This window comes from Microplitis mediator, chromosome 3 (assembly GCF_029852145.1).
Source record: "Microplitis mediator isolate UGA2020A chromosome 3, iyMicMedi2.1, whole genome shotgun sequence".
NCBI classification, from domain to species: domain Eukaryota; kingdom Metazoa; phylum Arthropoda; class Insecta; order Hymenoptera; family Braconidae; genus Microplitis; species Microplitis mediator.
This window is the reverse complement of record NC_079971.1, coordinates 22330206-22351590: the sequence shown is the minus strand read 5'-3', so window position 1 is coordinate 22351590 and position 21385 is coordinate 22330206. Positions and strand designations below refer to the sequence as shown.

At 30.4% G+C, this 21385-nt stretch overlaps 3 protein-coding genes across 6 annotated transcripts; 2 read left to right on the top strand and 1 right to left on the bottom strand.

Annotated features, from left to right (window-relative positions):
* Window positions 1-932: 932 nt before the first annotated feature.
* On the bottom strand, window positions 933-20338 carry LOC130664728 (apyrase-like). 4 transcript variants are annotated; one of them, XM_057464802.1, is made up of 9 exons: window positions 9723-9831; window positions 9313-9406; window positions 7757-7920; window positions 4860-5085; window positions 3958-4074; window positions 3498-3578; window positions 3222-3426; window positions 1908-2010; window positions 933-1824 (listed from the first exon to the last, which is right to left on the bottom strand). In XM_057464802.1, the coding sequence occupies exons 3-9, from the start codon at window positions 7885-7887 to the stop codon at window positions 1029-1031; spliced, it is 1659 nt and encodes a 552-aa protein (XP_057320785.1). In that variant the 5' UTR covers window positions 7888-7920; window positions 9313-9406; window positions 9723-9831; the 3' UTR covers window positions 933-1028. The 4 variants fall into 4 exon arrangements, with proteins under 4 accessions (XP_057320785.1, XP_057320786.1, XP_057320787.1 ...); XM_057464803.1 differs by lacking the exon at window positions 9723-9831 and adding an exon at window positions 9512-9530; XM_057464804.1 differs by lacking the exons at window positions 9313-9406; window positions 9723-9831 and adding an exon at window positions 20206-20338.
* LOC130664726 (protein 5NUC-like) lies at window positions 10792-14479 on the top strand. Its single transcript, XM_057464798.1, has 7 exons — window positions 10792-11240; window positions 11307-11538; window positions 11714-12481; window positions 12562-12666; window positions 12753-12920; window positions 12993-13188; window positions 14249-14479. The coding sequence occupies exons 1-7, from the start codon at window positions 11134-11136 to the stop codon at window positions 14428-14430; spliced, it is 1758 nt and encodes a 585-aa protein (XP_057320781.1). The 5' UTR covers window positions 10792-11133; the 3' UTR covers window positions 14431-14479.
* Window positions 17289-19814, top strand: LOC130664727 (protein 5NUC-like). The gene is made up of 7 exons (XM_057464800.1): window positions 17289-17424; window positions 17518-17752; window positions 17927-18694; window positions 18771-18875; window positions 18946-19113; window positions 19194-19389; window positions 19627-19814. Exons 1-7 carry the CDS (start codon window positions 17312-17314, stop codon window positions 19797-19799), a joined length of 1758 nt encoding a protein of 585 aa, XP_057320783.1. The 5' UTR covers window positions 17289-17311; the 3' UTR covers window positions 19800-19814.
* Window positions 20339-21385: the final 1047 nt, after the last annotated feature.

The window sequence follows — 21385 nt, the reverse complement described above, 5'->3', positions numbered from 1 at the left end:
AATAAATTTCCATTCAAATCTAGTCGACTTCTAAATTAAAATGGTTAAATTTCCATCACCAAAATTAGGTATTTACCCTAGAAAAATATATATTTACTTGTTTTTATGAAATATTTGCTTACTCTAATCTACTGCGCATGCTTACAATCTACTGCGCATGTCTTTGACCTACTGCGCATGGGTAGAATTTTACAGCGCATACCTGTACCTTTGTTGCGCATAAGTTGAGATCGCTACGATTTTCGATCTACTGCGCATGCGTTCGATTTTTAAGGAACCAATGAATGGTAATTAAAAAAAACGCGGGAAAATTGGAAAATTTGAAAAAAAAATTTGTTTTTTACGAGTAACAGCTGCTTAAGCACCTGTTTTTAATGCACCTGCTTAATATTAAAGAATGTACACCTTTTATTTCGAAATTTACTTTTTTTTCAAATATTTTACGTCCACAGTAGAAAATATGCTTTATTAGGGTCGGTGTTTAAATTAAGGAAAATATTAAACATTCCGATGCGTCATAACTTATCATACAATTTTTTTTTTCTTGTACTCTCAATAGTTTTTAAAAATTTACAAAAATTAAAGTTCTACTTTTTTTTGCCTCTATTTCTACTTCTTAGTCCCCAAATAATTTTCTTATATTAACGTGACCCAGTCATTGAACTAAAATTTTTCACCATACCTGTACCGAAAGTTCAAATTTCTGCCCCGTTTAGCAAAAAAGAAAGTCGTAGTCTTCTCATACGAGAAAAAAATTAAATAGTATATTACACACTAAGAAAGAAAATAGGAAATTCCAACCCGCGATTGTAATTGCCCACCCGAGCTGAAAAATCCCATCTGCAATAATTAAAAAATCGTCAAGAAGAGCCAAAATAATCTCCATTTCTCTAGAGCAAAGGTATAATCAACTAATGAATGAAAAAACTTGCTACTAAAAATATAATTTATTAATCGAAAAATAATTTAACAAAGCCATCAACATTTAAACGTAAAATTTCTATTATAATTAACAGTAATAGCGGCAGTCACAAAAAAATAATCCTTCCTTCGAGTCCATGAATCAGAGGGCTCATTTTCTGGACATAGTTGACAAGATAATCAATATCGCGTCCTCCTACAACGTGATTACGATGCCGATTCGCGATAATTGCGTGTCCATCTCCACCTCTTAGAAGGAATGTCGGCACAACTATTCGGTACCACTGATGGTCAACAAGATTTTCGTAGACGGGAATGTCGCATTGGCGGCATTGAACGGTCACCTTAGCGACCCGCGAGTAAGCTGGTTTGGACATGTTGTAAAACACCCGTAGCCCTGACCAAACTAGAAATGAATAACCCTCCCAGTGTCCTGGTTTGCTCCTCGCAACGCAAACTTCCAGAGTCTGCCTAATATCGCTACCAAGCATCTCAACTATGTCCCAATTGTTTTCAAATGGTTGGGCCATTACTAGATCAGCGAATGTGATGTCTCCAGATGCTGAATCAATGGGACTACGAATGCCACCGCCATTGGTTACGGCAATTGATGCGTAGGTCCAGTAGCTTTCGTCTTCAGCTTGATCAACAAATGACTCAATCATGGCGTCAGTTATCATATTGCCCATGTTGCATTCACCTACACGACAGCTTTTGGGCATTTTAACTCGAGTGCTGCCAATTACTTTAACACCCAGTGCGTCCACTTGCTTCTTCCAGGGTTCCAATGCTCTCAACATTTCGGGATCCTGTTCAATTGTTTCGTCCAGTAAGATGGGGTTCCCTTCCCAGGCTTCTACTTCACCTTGTTCATTGAACCAGACGGTCAAATTCCCCAAGTATCTGATGACGATAAGGTTTTGTTATCATTCATACAAAGGTAGTCTAGCTTTTAGCTGATGGCCGATGATAAATATCTTACTCACTTGGTAAATGCTGCTGCTTGAACGATAAGAACGGTACGATTTGATTTCTGTTTTACTACTACTGGGTATTCATCTTCTGGCTTGTCTATGAATGGTGGTTTACCTGAAATAAACTCTTATTATTAGTCATATATTTATATTATTGATAATTAGATTCATTTTGTCAAAAAGTTTTATTGCACAAATTATGATTGTTAATCTTGGAAGACATGTTTCTCGGGTTCTATTGATCGTATGATGAACCTAGGCTGCTTATTTTGAACATTGTGATGCCTATTTTGACGGAAAATTTGAAAATTCAAACGAAAATTTTTTTCATAGTAACCCAATTGAAAATTCGAAATTTGGTTAGTCGCGATTGAAAAATTTGATTTCGGCCTTCAAATTTTGAAAGAGACGTTTCGCGAGTTCTATTGATCGTAGGATGAATCTAGACCGCTTATTTTGAACATTGTGATGCCTATTTTGACGGAAAATTTGAAAATTCAAATGAAAATTTTTTTCATAATCGTCCAATTGAAAAATCGAAGGTTTGTTTGGTCACGATTGGAAATTTAGATTTCGGCCTTCAAATTTTGAAAGAAAGGTTCTATTGATCGTATAATGAAGTAAGACCGCTTATTTTAAACGTTAGAATGTTTATTTAAACGAAGTATACATAAAGAATCTTTAAAAAATTTTGACTACCAGTTTTTTTTAAATAGAGACTCATTTTCCTTCAGGTTCAAATTTCGCCAGTTCTCACTAAAATAATTTTGATAACAAATTCTATAAAGCGGACGAGTGGGCAAAATGGACCACCTCAAAAAATTGTTAAGACAGAAACTTTTGTTTTCAGAATTGAAGTTAAATGTCATTTATGACTCTTATTATTCGTGCGTAATTTTGAGTGTCCCCAGATTTTTTTTCGAAAAAAATTTTTTTTTTGACACAATTTTTTTTCCGGAGTAGTTAGTTTTTGAAATTATTTTTGAAGACTCCCTTCTATATGAATTTATTTGCTAAAAATTTGTATTTTACTTTTTCCCAGATTCTCTTATATAAATATACAAAATATGTATATAAATATATTTATCAAAAAATATATATCATTTATTTAAAGTGGAATTTAGTTATAAATAGTGTAGTAATTCATGTAGTTTAAATTTATTTACTCAGTATCAATGACTTGCTTGTACTAATTCTATGACCGCAAAATCTGAATTATTAAATATATATTTACCTATTAATCTTACTACACACTTTGTATGACTTGATAAAATATATAAGTAACTATTTTTTATTTTTATTTATTTATTTATTTTTTGTACAAACCTGAATATAAAAATGTATGAGAATGTCCACCGACAATTACATCAACAAGGGGACAATTAGCTGCGATTTTTCTATCAACAGGCAGCCCACAATGACTCAGTACTATTATTATGTCAACATTTTCGTTGTTTTTTAATTTTTCAGCTTCTAAATTTATTGTTTCGATTTCGTCTAAAAATTTTAATTTTTCTGTTTTTGATAATTCCTGTAATTTAGTCATTTATTACATAAAATTTTTTTTTTTATTCATTTAAATTAAATAATTAGTTTTTTTACGGTTGCGGTTTTGATAATGGCTCCAATTACACCAATTCTTTTACCATCACGATAAATAATTGTACTATTTGTTGTCAAATTCTGTAAAAAAAATTTTATTAAAAAATTTATTTTCGTATTTTTATATTTCAAATTTAAACGTAAAAAATTTTTATCAACAATTTATTTTAACTAATAATTATATTGATAATTAAAATTTTTTTTTTTGAAAACTTAATTTATGAAAAACTTCAAATTTTTTAAATTTTGAAATTAACTCAAAGGAAATCAATAGAAATATTACAAATTTTTTTATTTTAATTTTAGCTTAAAATTTCAAAATTTTTTTAGCGCGCGCAAGTCTTCACTGAAATTGTTTTTTAAATTTTCAATTTAAACTAGAAATTAAAAATTTCAGAACGGATTTTTATTGGCTTAAAAAATTCTATTTTTTTCTTAGATTTTTTTCAAAAATTATTACCTGCATCGTTGGCTCTTTACTCATATCAATATTAGTGATAACAACCGGTGATTTAATATTTTTTAAAAACGGTACTAAGCCAGCTATACCGTCATCAAATTCATGATTTCCTATTGTCTTGAAAAAAGAAAAATGAATCAATGATTATAATATTCATTGTTTTTGAACCTACGGTACCCGACTAGAAATTACTTTGGGATCGCTCAGTATACATACGTATGTATCTGGACCTCATTGAGTCCCAATGTGGCATTCCCAATAGGGAAATCCTTATGAGGGCCCAAACAGAACCCAATCGGGAAATCCCAAACAAAAATAATATAATTCATGGTCAGTATTTCCCAACTGGGTCCTAAGTGGACCCTAAGTAGGAAATCCTAACGTGGAAATAAAAAAAAAATTGTTGTGAGATCTCTTGAGGATTTCCTTATTGGGGCCCAGCTGGGGCTGCCCAATAAGGGCCCCATAGGTCTTTGCGTGACATCCCTATGCGGGGTCCCTATAGGGCAACCCAATAAGGGCCTTTTAGGTCTCAACTAAAAATTTCTAGTGGGGTAGTGCTGTCAGTTCTAAAATTACCGTTCAGAATTTCATAAAATTTGACATATTAGTAGATAATGATAAAAAAAATTCAATTAAATTTTTAAGAGCTACAGACGAATAATCAATTTTAAAAAACTTGCGATTTCTCATGCAATTTATTGTTGATTATATGAAAACCCAAATTTTACTAATTCCTGTTTTTTCAAAAATTTCATTGGATCTTTTTCTTATCATCATTTACTAATCTGTAGAATTTCATTGAATTCTGATATGAGCAATAATTCTAAAAGCGACAGTATGACTTTAGGAGAGAAGAAAAAAAAATAATAAAATTAATTAAAAAATTTGGAAACATTCACCAGCACATCCCATGGTATCATGTTAAAAAAAGTGACAGTGGCATTCCAACGATGTAAATTGTACCAAAGAGTGCCTTGATAATGATCACCGGCATTCAAAAGAATAGCATTCGGTCGTTCTCTTAGTAATTGTTTAGCGGCTGTAAAGACTCGTGGCAATCCGCCAATACAAATTGCACCTTCTTTTCGTTGGCATGCACTTGCAGTTGGACTCACTTCTTCAAATCTATTAATCATAATGTTAACTAGAAATCTGCTGTCACTATCTAACACTTTGAGTATAAATATATTCAATTTATAAAATACACATTTTAAATCTCATTATTTATTACATAATTTTTATTTTTCTATTCATTTTTTTTTTAGTGATTATTTTTTTTTTTTTTGTAATAATTTTTTCTGTCATTTTTTTTTTCATTTTATTGGTAATCGGGAATCCCGCGAAAAAATATTAAAAATTCTAGGATTTATTTTTAAAAAATTCCAATTAAAAAAAATTCCGTTATTTGTAAAAAAACTAAAACGAAAATTTTAACTCAAATTTTTGTGAATCTGGAATATGAAGAATAAATAAATTTGTAATTTACAGCAAACATCAGTAAATAAAAAAGAAAAACAATAATGGATAATTTGTATGAATACCCTCAGTTCAAACTGATATGAAGCTCTAAAGTAAATTAAAGACTAAAGTAAACTCAACGTCGACTATATAGTTATCAATCGTTAAAAAACATCTGGAATCATGAAGAGACACGAATTAAAGTCAAACCTTTTTGAATGATAACAAATTTATTATTCAAATGTCTCAATCTAAAATAATGTATAATTAAGATATGACTGTCATAAAAGTTTCTTAATGTTTTTAATAAAATTGATGATGAAAAAAAAATTTTAATTGATTATTGTAATATATTAGTAGCTACAGAGAACAATAAATCGTTTAAGTATCATACATTGACACTAATTATAGATATACTCAAGTGTCTTAGTCACGCAAATATATGATGTAACAGATAATTGATATAACATTCAATGATAATCAAAATATCATTTTTAATCATATGTTTTTTTTGTTATGATTATTTAAAGTAATCCAATATAAAAGAACACGAGGAAAATAGAACAAGTTTAGTAAAAAAAAAATTATTTTTTTTTTTAAATTCTTAATTACAGTCCGTAAAAATGGGTGGGAAGAACGGATCAATCAAAAAAAATTTTTTTAGACTGTAAAAAAAAAAACCGGTGTTAAAATAATACCAGTAAAACTCGCGTGGAAAAGCTATATATTGTTAAAAATATATATGGTGAATATGTGATAAATATATGGCGGCAAAAATATATATACTTATGAATATATGTTTTTTACATATATTGATTTATATATTTTTAGTAATGTATTTCATTTTATATAATGTTTTATATTTCTCTATATATATTATCTCATATAATGATCAATATATTTTTGTCATATATGGATGGTATATATGTAATTTATAAAGTATAATATAATAAAATTTATATATATTTTGACTCATATAATTAGTGATATATTGTCTTATATAATTGATCATACATGGAAGAACTTATATGTTTAAATCTATGGTTTGCGGTATATTGAAGTTATATTTTTCCAATATATTAAAAATTATATTTTTCTCGATATATTTAAAATTATAGTCTTTATATACCGATATTTTTGAGAAGCTGCCCGATAGCATAGAAATTAAAATTACAAACTAAAATGCATGGTTTTTATTATGCAACATACCGTAGTACGAAAAATATGTATAGTACTATATATTTTGCAATATATTGGACGTTATATATTGCAAAATATATGGAGTACCATATATTTTGCAATATACTGGAAAACTTATATTCAAAATATACATCATACTGTATATTAATAAATATACTACTTTCAATACAATATATCAATATATAATAAAATATACCAAGATATATATGCTAAACATATATAAAAAAAGTTATATTGATAAATATATAATTAATATATTGTAGCAATATATTTTTTTTCAATATATTATCATATATTAATACAGCAAAAATATAAATATTATTTTATATATTGTGCAATATATTACATTATAATATTCATATATTTTAGAGTATATTTTTTCACATATAAAGTTTTTTCATGCGGGAAGTTTTAAAAAACTAAAATATCTCCGTGAAAAATTGAAAAAGAAATTAATTGTCATTGCGTACACTGCAAATTATTTTATTAAAATTTTTTAAGTGGCCAAAAATGGCCCTAGAGTGACCAAAAACGGTATCTCTACCCTGTGCTGTATATTTTTATAGATCATTGAATTCAAAACGTTTTCAAAAATATTTAAATTACTTAACTATCGTAATTTTTTTTTTATTCCCTGTAACTTTAATAATTTATAATTTATCAATTTGTTCCTTCAGAGCGTTTTTGTAGCCCATGTAATTATCAAGAAAATTGTAGTTTTATTTTTTTTTGTAACATGAAAATGTGAACTGTCGTGAGTGATTTTTTAAGAAATTTTTATAAAAATAAACTTTCACTTTCCGTAACCAAAAAACTGATGTAATAATTTTACTCATAATGCTTTTCTTGTAGATAATTGAATGCCCTTCAGCCCTGTATGGTTGATAAAGCCATAGGATAATTATTTGATCATAAAAAATACCAATAAACGATAAAAAGAATATTTATCTCTGTATTTTGAATTACAACTGTCGTTAAATTTCTAACGGCGTTTTAAAATTATAAGTAAAGGCCGCACTTGGAGGATTTTCTTTAGTAGATACTAAAGGACTTTTAATGGTAAGTAGAAAAAAAATTTGCTGGAAAATGACTCAGACTTATGTAGAAGCTTGTGTTTATTTATTATTTTAAAAGTTACCTAGCATGAAAATCATTGATATGAACAATAGAAAGTTCAAATAGATCTGTCCTTCCTGGATACGATGATCCTCGACCTGTTAATCCACTTATAGAATTAACTAAAATTAAAATCAGTATTTTTCTAAGCATTTTTTAATTACTGCGAATAATTAGTGGGCTGACCTGAAACATAAATTAAACAAATTCATCATTTTAATATCAGAAGATTAGATATTTTATTAAATAGATTAGATTATTGTAAAAGGATTAGATATGAATTTTTTTTCAAAATATTAATGAAATATTGATGGAAATTATCAGTTGCCTTAAAAATTTTTTTGAATGACTTTTATTTCACGTGTAAAATATCAATCTGGAAAAAATAATTCACAATTTTTTTGGGGGGCAGTCGTGACCCGGTTGACCCTTTATTTTTTTATATAAAACCTACATAGGGATTCTAAAAGTAGCAAATGTCACTATACACTGATACGGAAATTTTAAAAAAGCGTCTGGTCAGTCTAGTTTGTTGGAATTAAAATTAGTGGCTGGAGATATTGGGAGGTTTAAAAAGACCCGCCGAGTTCTTTTTAACAATCAGTGCCCTGGTCTCGATCTCAGTAACGAACAAATGACACGAACAGAGACTTTGGCTGGTTGATGCTTTATTTAATTAAGTAAACGGCTGTAGTAATCAACGAGACACGAAACACCCAGAAGGTTGTTCTGGATAACGACCCGAGCTGTCGGTTTTGAGAACCTCGACAGGATCACACCCACTTCACCTTCTCAGATTATTTATAAATCACTCGCTCATATCCATAATCTTAAATATAAATAAATAATAATGATGAAAATAACTTTAGTTAATTGTCTAGGATTAATTCGATTCAACCGATCTGTTCCGTTTATTTAATTTTCACTCAATATTCCGTTGATCATATCCGTCCATCTTTTTATTTATTTACCGCTCCACTTTTATAATAATCACTCCCTGTCTATATAAATAACCCTGATTCCAAACTTTCCATGATCTACGACAAAATAATAATAATAATAATATTTTACATGAATAAATAATTTTTTACTCTGACTAGATGAAAATTTTTATTCAACTTTACATTTAATTACTTATTTGTTTACATAAATTTGCACATTCAAATTACAATTAAATATATTTATTTTCTTTTACCAACTAATTAACTAATCAACTAGTTTAAAAAAATTACTTATCATCAATTACAAATTATAAATTACAAATGGTACTAAAAATTCCTCCAATTACTTTGAGCACATTCTAACGCGATTTAAATTCCACTAATTAATTTATTTATTAATTAAAAAATTGCGATCATTTAATCCGTAGAAAAAATTGAAACCAATCTCTATTGACTAGTGACACAATTATTTAGTTTTATTTTCCGATAATGGCAACATTTGTTAGTAGTCTATTCAAACATTTCCACTTTATATAGATATTAATTAATCCAAAAATTCCATAATACCAATCAATTCGTCGTAATTAGAAAATACTCTAATAATTACATTTATAAATAATATAAATCTATCACTTACCTTTAAAAAAAAAATTTTTTTTTATCACAATACAACTATTAAATATCAGTCTTTTAATTTTGCTGACTTAAGTCACCGGAGTCCAATCTTTATACTGATCAAAAAAAAATAAAATAAAAATAAATACCTATCAAAAACAAACTCTTCATGCAATAGGAAATAACAATAAATCGTACCACGTGATGTGATATATACTTACGACGAAATAATTTATATAATTAATTTAATAACACCAATTATTTTTATTAACTTTTAATAAATATGTCGTTAAAAAAAAATAAAAATAAAAATGACTCAAAAATGGTTTTTCCACAAATTCGTCGCATTATATTATAAATAAAATTCGAAAGTGATAAAAAAAAATAAAATAATATAGATATATAAGATGATATATAAAGAATAATTAATACCTGATATGATCGCGTAAATGTATCAACTAATTATAAAAATTGCAGTCTATATTACTGCAGTTCATTTCAATTTATCGTTCAATGCAACTTGAGGTCTTAACTCCCACTATGAAATATATATGTATGTGTATATATATATTTTTATGTTTATATTTACTTATATGTAGATATGATTAAATCATAACTTTCCGAAGATAATTTATTTGTATTTAAACGATAGTGAATTTTTAAATCACCAATTAAATAATCAGATATACTTTTTGTATACATATTTAATGATAAGAAATAATGTTTTAGATAAAAGTCATAAATATGATTATTTTTGTATATGAAGTATATAAATAAGTTTATTAGGAAACTAGTTTATGGAATTTTCAGTAATTTTTAGATCAAGGAAAAATTATTTTTTTTATTTTTAGACCGAATTCTTTGAGAGGAAAAATAAATAATTTGTTTTTTGTATATTGGAAATTGAGAACTTTTTTAAAAATTATTAGAAATTTATTTTTGAAAATTTCTATTTTTTCGCAAAAAAATTCCTATTTTTTTAAAAACTAAAATTTAATCCAAAAAAAATTCTTATTTTCTACAGATAATTCAAAGCCTCAAAAAAAAGTCAAAATATTTTTTTCATATTTTACTCATAATTACTTTCGACAATAGAACTCATACTCAAAGAAAAAAAATTTGAAATATTTTATTTTTCTTAATTACTTCATCCCAAGAAAAATTTATTTCAAAATTTCATTGTTATGTTTTTCCACCTGATTATAATGACTTTCGACCTGAAATAATTGTTATAGAAAAAAAAAGGGCGTAATTCATTGAAATTTCCAAGTAATCTTATAATAAGATCTCAGTTTATTTAAAGAGAGGGATACAAGATTTAGGATCATCTTTCCAGACTCATTAAAAATCATTTATAATAATTGAAGAGGTTTTGAAAAATATTTTATTCAACTTCGGTTCATGAGGGAACACTACACGTGTTAAATATATATATACATATATATTTATACGTAAGTAGTAGTAGTAGTAGTAGTAGCTCGGGTAAAGTATGTTCGGTCGGTTTAAATTCATCCAAACGCCAGTCGATCCACGTCGCTTGAATAGCGTGCATACTTGACAATTTTATTATCTTAGTATTAAATATAATTACATGAAAAAAGTAAACAGAGATACGTGATTATAAAATTTAACTAGTGTTTGAACAAGATAACGATTTATTGCATATTGTTTTACTTTAACAGATAAAATTATTTTATATAGTTTATTAATTTACATGGATCATCAAATATGATTTTGAGTTAACGTTTAATTGCCACCTATTTTTAGTCAAGATAACATATAATTAATAATTTTCAAAAATTATTTATTTGTAAAAGTGATTTAGCAAAAAAAAATTTTAACAATGATTTTTTGGTTCATTTTATTAAATATATTTTTATATATTAATGCCAATCCCATTAGTGATGAGTGGCAATTGCATATCGTGCATACTAATGACATGCACTCGAGGTAACTATTTAATTGTTTATTTTTTTTTCTGTTAATAGACTGATTTATTGATAAATTTGTGTTTAGGTTCGAAGAGGTGTCGGCTCTATCGACGAGATGTTTGCCTAGTTATGCAGAAAGTGGTAAATGTTATGGAGGATTCGCGCGAATTGCGACACTAGTGCGTAAAGCGAAAAATTCAACGATACCGACGTTATTTTTGAACGCCGGTGATACATACCAGGGGACGGTATATTATACCGTACATAAATGGAGAATAGTTTCAAAATTTCTCAATCTTTTGAAGCCAGATGCGATTGTGAGTAATCAAACAAATATTCTTTAATAGTGTTATTTAGAATTTTTTTTATTAATAACTCAATTAAATGTAAGTATGTATATAAACAAGTGTACGTTATTTGCGCACGTGTGATTGATGAATTAATAATATAAGACGAGTGTGCGATGATAGTAATAATTATTTATTTTGCCAGTCATTAGGAAACCATGAGTTTGATGACGGACCCGAGGGATTGGTGCCGTTTATCAACGCAGCTGAGTTTCCCATTGTCACGAGCAATTTGGACCTCACTGGGGAGCCAGAGCTGGCAGCCGCGACGAAGCTAAGCAACAGCACTGTAATCACAGTTGACGGCAGAAGAGTCGGTATTATAGGATACTTGACGCCAGAGACAAAAGTAATCTCGAGCCCTGGGAAAGTTGTCTTTCTCGACGAGGTTGAGACCGTCAGACGGGAAGTTAATAAACTCCAAGCCGATAACGTGACAATAATAATAGCACTGGGTCACTCGGGTTTTGGTGCTGACAAAAAAATAGCCGCTGAGGTCGACGGCGTGGACTTGGTTATCGGCGGTCATACAAACACTTTCCTCTACAGCGGACGCAAGCCCGATTTGGAAGTACCTGAGGGACTGTATCCCACCGAAGTTATTCAAAAAAACGGGCGCAAGGTGTACGTTGTCCAGGCTTACGCTTACACAAAGTATCTCGGGAATCTCTCGATTACTTTCGACGCTGCCGGAGAAATTCGCAGCATCCTTGGAAATCCTATTCTCGTAACCAGCGACATTGAACAAGCTCCTGACATTCTCCAAGAACTCGAAGTTTGGAAAAAAGCAACAGACAATTTCACTCGCATCGAAGTCGGTTACTCTAAAGTCTTACTCGATGGCAATGAAAAAAATTGCCGACGTCGCGAATGCAACCTTGGCAATGTTATCGTCGACGCCATGATCGACTATGTATGTTCACATTTTCCAATAGTATTTAAAACTTTATATATTGCATCTTCTGTATTTTAAAAAAAACATACCTTCCACAGAATACCAGAGAATTCCCGAGTATCGATGGATGGACAGATGCAGCAGTTGCTATTCACAACAGTGGCTCAGTCAGAACTTCAATAAATAAATCACCAAACACTCCGGTATTAACATATACTATTTTTTTACTGTATCGCAATTCTTGACAAACAACAAAAATAATTATTCCTAATCATTTTATTCATTATAGATAACAGTGAGTGATATATTAGCAGTGCTGCCGTTCAATAATGCCATTGGAAAAATAAATATGACAGGGAAACAAATAATTACAATGCTTGAACACAGTGTTCATTCTTTAGAATTTAACGACACGAGCAATCTTAACGGAGGATTTTTACATTTCTCTGGTCTCCAGGTAATTAAATTGATTTTTTTTCATCACCTTATTCATCACGATTGACAATTCATTTACAATTTAATTGTTTAGGTCGTCTACGATTTATTTAAACCAAGTGGTAACAGAGTAGTACATGATTCAGTATTAATACGTTGTTCGAAATGTCGTATTCCGCAGTACAATAAATTAGAAGAAAATAGTACATATACATTGATAGTACCTGACTTCATTGCTCAAGGTGGTGATGGTTATGATATGTTACAAAATTTGACCTATGCACCATTTGGTAATAATTTTTTTTTTTTAATTCATAAAATATTACCAATTTACCCTGATAGCCAGACTTTCTGATCAGAAAGTCGGTGTTCGTTACCCGAATAGCCAGTTGAGTTCAACCAATAGTCAAATTAAAGCAGATATTTCACGTATACGTTCAAAAATTGACCGATGAGAACTCTCTAGATCATTTTAACTCAAAAATTGATATGAAACATTTGACATCTCGATGACGTCTAGTGCACAAAAAAAATTTCGTTCAATTTTTCGCTCTCTCCCACACGTAAAATTACTTGATGTAAAATATCAGCTTTACTTTTACGTCAAATTTATGTTATTTTGCATGTAAGAGAGCTAAAAGTTGAACTGAAATTTTTGATATATACGATAGGTCATTGAGATGTCGAAAAATCATTTCAATTTCTGAGCTGAAACTCTGGTTTCCTGGGTAGTTGCGACGAACTTGATGACAAGTTGTCGACAACTTTCAGCTTTTGTAACTGTTGGCTACAGGTTACCGCCAGCTTTCTGAGAAAGTTGGGGCCAGCGAGCTGCCGCAAGCTGAAGGCAGGTTTCTGAGAAAATTGAAGGCAACTTTCCATCAACTAATGGAATGCCAACTTTTGCCACCAACTTTCTCAGAAAGTTGCCATCAACTTATGGAAATGCCATTTTTTGCGGCCAACTTGGCGACAAACTACTGTAGAAAGCTGTCGCCAGTCTGCTGCCAACTTGGCTATCAGGGTAAATAGAAGAAATGTTATTGGTTGCTATGATCGGTTGCTATGGTAACAGTTGCTGTAGTTACAAGGTAGCAGAGCGTCTTCATGCTGACGGTTGCTACGCTACGTCTGAAGCGATCGTTGCTACGTTAGGAAACTTCGCGCGACTCTTTAGCGTTACCATGGTTACAGTTTCGGTTGATATGCTTGTCATAGCAACGGTTGCGGTTGCTATGCTCAACATAGCAACGACTCTATAGCAACGCGTCCTTAGTAACCATTGCCATAGCAACCTTATATCTTAAAAATTACGATTATTAAATAATTCTTTATTTTTTTATTAATTAGGAGTAACGACGGATCAAATATTAACTGATTATATTAAAAGACGAAGTCCACTTCATGCAGGAGTTGAATGGAGAATAAGTTTTCTCGAATCAAATGACAACCATAAAAATAGCGCAAACAATATTTATTTGCAAAAAATTTTCGTTCTTCCATTATTATCAATTCTGATATTTTTGCGGTAAATAAAATAATGTATAATATTCAAATAAATATGTAAGATAAATAATAATAATTATTACTATGATTATAATTGTTATTATATTAAATGTTGAATTCAACTTTTCTTAAGAATTTCTAGAAAATAAAAGAATTTTGTCTTTATTTTTATTTATGGCTTTTTATTTATGTAGAATTAATATTGTTGTCAAATTTGTCGAAAGAATTATAAAAAAATGTTTTTTTTTAGTTTTTTTGAAATATCTCTGAATTACACTGAAAAAAATAAAGATTTATCCAAAATAAATCAATTTACACTGTAAAAAATCCGGAGTGAATTCGGATTTAATTTCAATCCGGATTCACTCCGCCACTCGGAGTTCCGGAGTTTTAAAAAAAATCACTCCGCATGCAGAGTGAATTGGGAGTTTTTTTTTTAGCGGAGTGATCTCGGAGTGATGCGGATTTTATTTCACTCCGAATTCACTCCAGTCCGGAGTTTTAACATTTAAATTAATTTATATTAAATTGTTAAACAGCGTGTGTGTGCAAGTGCGAGTGTCTGTGGATGTGTGTGCGTGCGTGAGTGCACGTGCGAGTGTGCAAATGTGTGCGTGTGTGTGTTCGGGTGTGTGCGTTTATGCGAATGTGTTCGTGTGTGTTTTCGGGTGTGTGCGTGTGTCTGATCTGGTGTGTGCGTTTGTGCGAATATGTGCGTGTGTGTTCGGGTGTGTGCGCGTGTGTACGTGCGTGTGTTCGGGTGTGTGCGAATTTGTGGGTGTGTGTGCGTATCGGTTGATCAGTACTGTAATACGCGAATTTTTATTTAGATTTTACTTAGTGGAGTTATATTTTATTAACAATATTTTTAAAACTCCCCTCCGGAGTGAAATTCACTCCGAGGGGAGTGAATAATTAAAAATTCATTCACTCCGCATTCACTCCGGATTTAATCCGCATTCACTCCGTGAATTTTTTACAGTGTATGTGTGGCTTTTTTAAAAATATTTCTTAATGACAAATAAATATACTTGGTACAACTAAATATAATAGTTGATTCAAATAATTTTATAATTTCATTGAAATATATAATTTATTTGTCGTAAGTAAATGATACATTTATGGTAAAGATATTGAATTAGTGACGAATAACAGAAAATTTCGCGATATTTAAACACATGGCCCAATTAACCCTTATTCGCAGCAATTGGATCATTTCTTTAACCCAAATAAATCACTTATTTCACGCAATTAAATATTTATTTGGCCATATCCAAATATACGATATCTTTGGCTCAAATAAATCTTTTTTTTAGTGTAGAACTGCATAGAACGCGTCGATTGCCACCTTAACCGTCTCAATTGGTCAATTCGTTAGAGAGATATCGTTGGAGAAAAAATGATAAGCACCGATTTTTTTTCGAGAACAACGGCATATAAAAGTCTTTTCGAGCTCGAAGAGCTCGGAAATGTATTCACTAGGCTGGGCTAAAGAAATCGATTATTTTTTTTTTTTTTTTTTTTCGATACTGTGAAAATATTATTCCTGATGACCAAAAAAAATTATCGTGTAAGTTTGAGCCCTTAATATTGATATTAAGAGGTGTATCGTTACGACTTTTAGTTTTTTGACAGAAATTTCATTTTTTACCCAAAACTCGTAAATTATTTATCTAAAAAATTTGAGCAATATATATTCTTAAAGGAAATTGAATTCCCTACAAAAAATCTCTTAGTAAATTGACGTAAAACGAGCCGTTTCCTTGTAACCGTGCCTTAAACATTGATTTGTTTTTTAAATTCTTTGTTTCTATTTCGGATTTTTGTAATTACTGGAAATATTAAAATTGTTTTTAGTCAAGATACATATTCTTGAAAGAAATTTAATGCTCTACAAAAAAGGTCTCTTAACATTTTTTGCTAAATTCACCCCTTCGAATATTATTCAAGGTTGAAGTTGAGTCGAAACGACTTTAATAACCTGAATAACTTTCGAAGGAGTGAATTTAGCGAAAAATGTTAAGAGACCTTTTTTGTAGAGCATTAAATTTCCTTCAAGAACATGTATCTTGAGTATAAAAAATTTTAATATTTTTAATAGTTACAAAAATCCGAAATAGAAACAAAGAATTTAAAAAACAAATCAATGTTTAAGGCACGGTTACAAGGAAACGGCTCGTTTTACGTCAATTTACTAAGAGAGATTTTTTGTAGGGAATTCAATTTCCTTTAAGAATATACATTGCTCAAATTTTTTAGATAAATAATTTACGAGTTTTGGGTAAAAAATGAAATTTCTGTCAAAAAACTAAAAGTCGTAACGATACACCTCTTAATATCAATATTAAGGGCTCAAACTTGCACAAAAATTTTTTTTGGTCATCAGGAATAATATTTTCACAGTATCGAAAAAAAAAAAAATAGTCGATTTTTTCGGCCCAGTCTAGTGTTCACGACAATATTTTCGAGTTCAAGGAGCTCGGAAATAGCGGTAAGTTTTGTGACTGCCCCGCAGGGCCAACCGATAGACCGATTTTTTCTCTCAGTGTAATATACATTATTAACATAAACTGATAAAGTTATCAATTTTTTTACGCTATTGAATGTATAATAATTTATTTATTTTGTAGCACTATCATCGAGTATAGATAAGCCTAATGTGATTTATTGATGTCGATGTAATTTAAAATTTTTGAAAGTTTTGGAGACTAAGTGGACGGTGACAATATCAGTTAATACTTATTTTTCTTACGTGTCACTTGTGATTTGTGCCTACTAAATTTTTTTCTTAGATAATAAATTATAAAAATAACTATATTCATATATTCAAATAAAGTAACTGAATAAATGAATATATGAATAACTGCCTGTTTCGTTAATTGTAAATTAAAAATACAATAAATCAGAATGAGGAACTCAGTAATTATTCAAGTAATCCTCATAACTTGTGCTTATGTACACGGAAAAACGAATGATGAATGGAATTTGCAGATACTGCATAATAGTGACATGCATTCGAGGTGATTGGAAATAGAATGTATTGTGCGATAATAATTATTCATGAACTATTAATTTTTTTGCTTATTTAGTTACTTCTTTTTTGTATGAATTAGATTTGAACAGACAAGGTCAACGTCATCAAAGTGCTTTCCTTATTATACTTCTAAACAAGGTAAATGTTACGGAGGATTCGCGCGAATTGCGACACTAGTGCGTAAAGCGAAAAATTCAACGATACCGACGTTATTTTTGAACGCCGGTGATACATACCAGGGGACGGTATATTATACCGTACATAAATGGAGAATAGTTTCAAAATTTCTCAATCTTTTGAAGCCAGATGCGATTGTGAGTAATCAAACAAATATTCTTTAATAGTGTTATTTATAATTTTTTTATTAATAACTCAATTAAATGTAAGTATGTATATAAACAAGTGTACGTTATTTGCGCACGTGTGATTGATGAATTAATAATATAAGACGAGTGTGCGATGATAGTAATAATTATTTATTTTGCCAGTCATTAGGAAACCATGAGTTTGATGACGGACCCGAGGGATTGGTGCCGTTTATCAACGCAGCTGAGTTTCCCATTGTCACGAGCAATTTGGACCTCACTGGGGAGCCAGAGCTGGCAGCCGCGACGAAGCTAAGCAACAGCACTGTAATCACAGTTGACGGCAGAAGAGTCGGTATTATAGGATACTTGACGCCCGAGACAAAAGTAATCTCGAGCCCTGGGAAAGTTGTCTTTCTCGACGAGGTTGAGACCGTCAGACGGGAAGTTAATAAACTCCAAGCTGATAACGTGACAATAATAATAGCACTCGGTCACTCGGGTTTTGGTGCTGACAAAAAAATAGCCGCTGAGGTCGACGGCGTGGACTTGGTTATCGGCGGTCATACAAACACTTTCCTCTACAGCGGACGCAAGCCCGATTTGGAAGTACCTGAGGGACTGTATCCCACCGAAGTTATTCAAAAAAACGGGCGCAAGGTGTACGTTGTCCAGGCTTACGCTTACACAAAGTATCTCGGGAATCTTTCGGTTACTTTCGACGCTGCCGGAGAAATTCGCAGCATCAATGGAAATCCTATTCTCGTAACCAGCGACATCGAACAAGCTCCCGACATTCTTCACGAACTCGAAGCATGGCGACCTACTGACGAACTCCTGACCAAAACACCATTAGGCTTCACCAAAGTCTTTCTCGACGGCGATAAAAAACGTTGCCGTAGCCGAGAATGTAACTTCGGTAATCTCATTACTGAAGCCATGGTTGATTACGTAAGATTCAGTGACTCAATCTATTTATGATTCCTATTCGAATAGCCAGTTAATTACCATTCTCAATCAATTACAGAATGCAAAGCAGTATTTAACCGGATTCGGGTGGACTGACGCTTCAATTGCTATCGTAAACAGCGGAATCATTAGAAAATCCATCAATAAAGCACTTGACACTCCCGTAATTATTTCTTGTTTCCATAAATTCATTTTAAAAAAATAAATGAACAATATGAATACTTTTATTTCAGATCACAATGAAAGACGTACTAGAGTCCTTACCATTTTATAATGCCATAGTCAAAGTAAAAATGACCGGAAATGATATTTTCGAAATGTTGGAACACAGCGTCAATGCATTAGTCTGTAAAAAAATTTGTCCCATTACTGGAAGATTTTTACAGTTTTCTGGTCTTACTGTACGTATTTTATTTTTCATAATAAATTCACATCAATCCTTACCCAGTGAATTAATGTTCGTTGTTTCACTATTCATTAGGTAATTTATAATATATCACAGCCATACGGTCATAGAGTTGTCCGCGACTCGGTATTTGTGCTGTGCTCAAATTGTCGTACGCCAATTTATGAAGTGATTGATCCAAATAAAACATATACTATTCTTACGACTGATTATTTGCTAAATGGAGGCGATGGTTATAAAATGTTGAAAAATTTAACATGGACGAATACAGGTAGAAATTATTTAGTCTATTTTGTTAGAATAATTATCAGTTGGTATGGGAAAACAGTTTCTGGAGTTACGCCGTTGCTACGGGGAGGGGATGTTGCTATCTAGCGTCACCATAGCAACAGCCCTGGTTGCTACGCTTACTATAGCAACGCCTCCGTAGCAACGCGTCCTTAGCAACCGTTACCATAGTAACCTTATATACTTAAAATAACTATTGATAAATTTTTTTTTTAATTAGGAGTAACAACGGATCAAATTTTAGCAAATTATTTGATAAATAAAAGTCCTATTTATCCAATAATAGACAATAAAATAATGTTTTTCGTTAATGACCATAATAACAGTATTTCTAAGAACATGTATAATTTTACACTCATAACTTTATCAGTATTAATTATTTTATATTATTAATTTACAAATAATGTATTCCATGTTTTTATACTTTTATATTGTATTACTTTATGTGCATTCATGACAATTTTTGTTGCAATAAAATTTTTATAAAATATGAAATATGTATATGAATTTATATATGAATGTATATGAATTTACCAACTTAGAGGTCCAAAAGACCCTAAATTGAAAAGCAGTCGATTCTGCGGATCACCCCCAAAATTTGCTGCTATTTTTTGTTATAATAATTTATACGGCAATTGAAAGAGGCTTCGAAGGCAAATAATTGACACACACGCACTCGCACACATACATACATATATACATATCTATGTACATACATACATTTAATTAAAACTCGATTTTTGAAAATTAGACTGAAAACAATGACTTCCAATTTTTTGAAAATTTTAAGTTTTCTTACCAGGAAATTAAAGAAACTAATTGCCGTCTTCTCTAAAACTACAATAGATTTATTAGAAACTGATAACACGTTAATAACTAACACCTTTGTCTATTTTATTAAGATTTAATAAAGTTTATTTTAATAAAACTGTGTTTTCATAGGAAAATAAATAATATTGTATAAAGATCGTTTAAAAAAAAAAAATCTATGATTATTGCTTAGCAGATAAAATCTGTTTTATAACAACTGATAAACTTTGACTTTATATGTATATTCAACTATTGTTATATAAAAATATTTTATATTATAAGGAAACTCAGAACAAAATGAGAAAATGTTATAGACAAATCTATTTTAACGCAGAATACCGCAATTTTCCATACAAAGTCGCCGAGCTGCGAAATTTTTCAATAGATCGGCCGATGCCTGGTTTGCAATGATTGACCAATAAATGGCTAACTATACTGGCCCGTGCATGGTGAATCATTGGCAGCCGTCTTTTTGCTTATAAAAACGGTGCACAGTTAACCGCCGTTCGTTGGCCAACGGTTTGATCGAGTGCTCTTGATACCAAGCTTTGGCCGATGATTGATTGCCACGATTGGCCAATGCTTGCGAATGCCATGCTTGGCATACCGTTATTATCCGATATTTAGCCGATATTCGGCCGATGCTTCAAAATTGGCAGCCATTTGCGACCCAGTAATGGGCCGATTCTTTTTTTTTGTATGGGTTCCCGTATGAAAAAACAATATATGGTTAAAATATATAAAATCATATATGTTTGTAACAAAACAATATATGATATATTATATTGTATATTATAAAAAATCCTATAGAGATTTTGGCTGATTTAATATAAAATTATATACAGTAGTAAATATATGTATTCCATATATGTAACTTATATGTTTTTTATATTAAGCTATATATACATTTACATTTATCTTATGATATATTTCATTTTATATTCAAAAAATATAAAATTTTTATATGAAATGAAATATATGGTAGCATATAATTTATATTATGTATGGCACCATATATTTTCTTTGTTCTATTTAAGCATATATTTTATTCGGTGTTTTTTTAATATATATGAGTATGCATATTCGCATCAAATTAACTAATTTTGAAAATTTAAAGAGGATATTAAAATTTAGATCTAATTAAATTGGAGTTGGTCATACGAATAAGA

Excerpts from the sequence above, each read along its gene's own strand:
- LOC130664728 (XM_057464804.1), bottom strand. The coding sequence starts at position 7,887 with ATGCTTAGAAAAATACTGATTTTAATTTTAGTTAATTCTATAAGTGGA. Across the intron at positions 5,086-7,756 it reads ATCAATGATTTTCATGCTAG|ATTTGAAGAAGTGAGTCCAA; the intron begins GTAACTTTTAAA and ends TATGATTAATAG. Across the intron at positions 4,075-4,859 it reads TGATACCATGGGATGTGCTG|ACAATAGGAAATCATGAATT; the intron begins GTGAATGTTTCC and ends TCTTTTTTCAAG.
- LOC130664726 (XM_057464798.1), top strand. The coding sequence starts at position 11,134 with ATGATTTTTTGGTTCATTTTATTAAATATATTTTTATATATTAATGCC. Across the intron at positions 11,241-11,306 it reads ACTAATGACATGCACTCGAG|GTTCGAAGAGGTGTCGGCTC; the intron begins GTAACTATTTAA and ends ATTTGTGTTTAG. Across the intron at positions 11,539-11,713 it reads TTTTGAAGCCAGATGCGATT|TCATTAGGAAACCATGAGTT; the intron begins GTGAGTAATCAA and ends TTATTTTGCCAG.
- LOC130664727 (XM_057464800.1), top strand. The coding sequence starts at position 17,312 with ATGAGGAACTCAGTAATTATTCAAGTAATCCTCATAACTTGTGCTTAT. Across the intron at positions 17,753-17,926 it reads TTTTGAAGCCAGATGCGATT|TCATTAGGAAACCATGAGTT; the intron begins GTGAGTAATCAA and ends TTATTTTGCCAG. Across the intron at positions 19,114-19,193 it reads TACAGTTTTCTGGTCTTACT|GTAATTTATAATATATCACA; the intron begins GTACGTATTTTA and ends ACTATTCATTAG.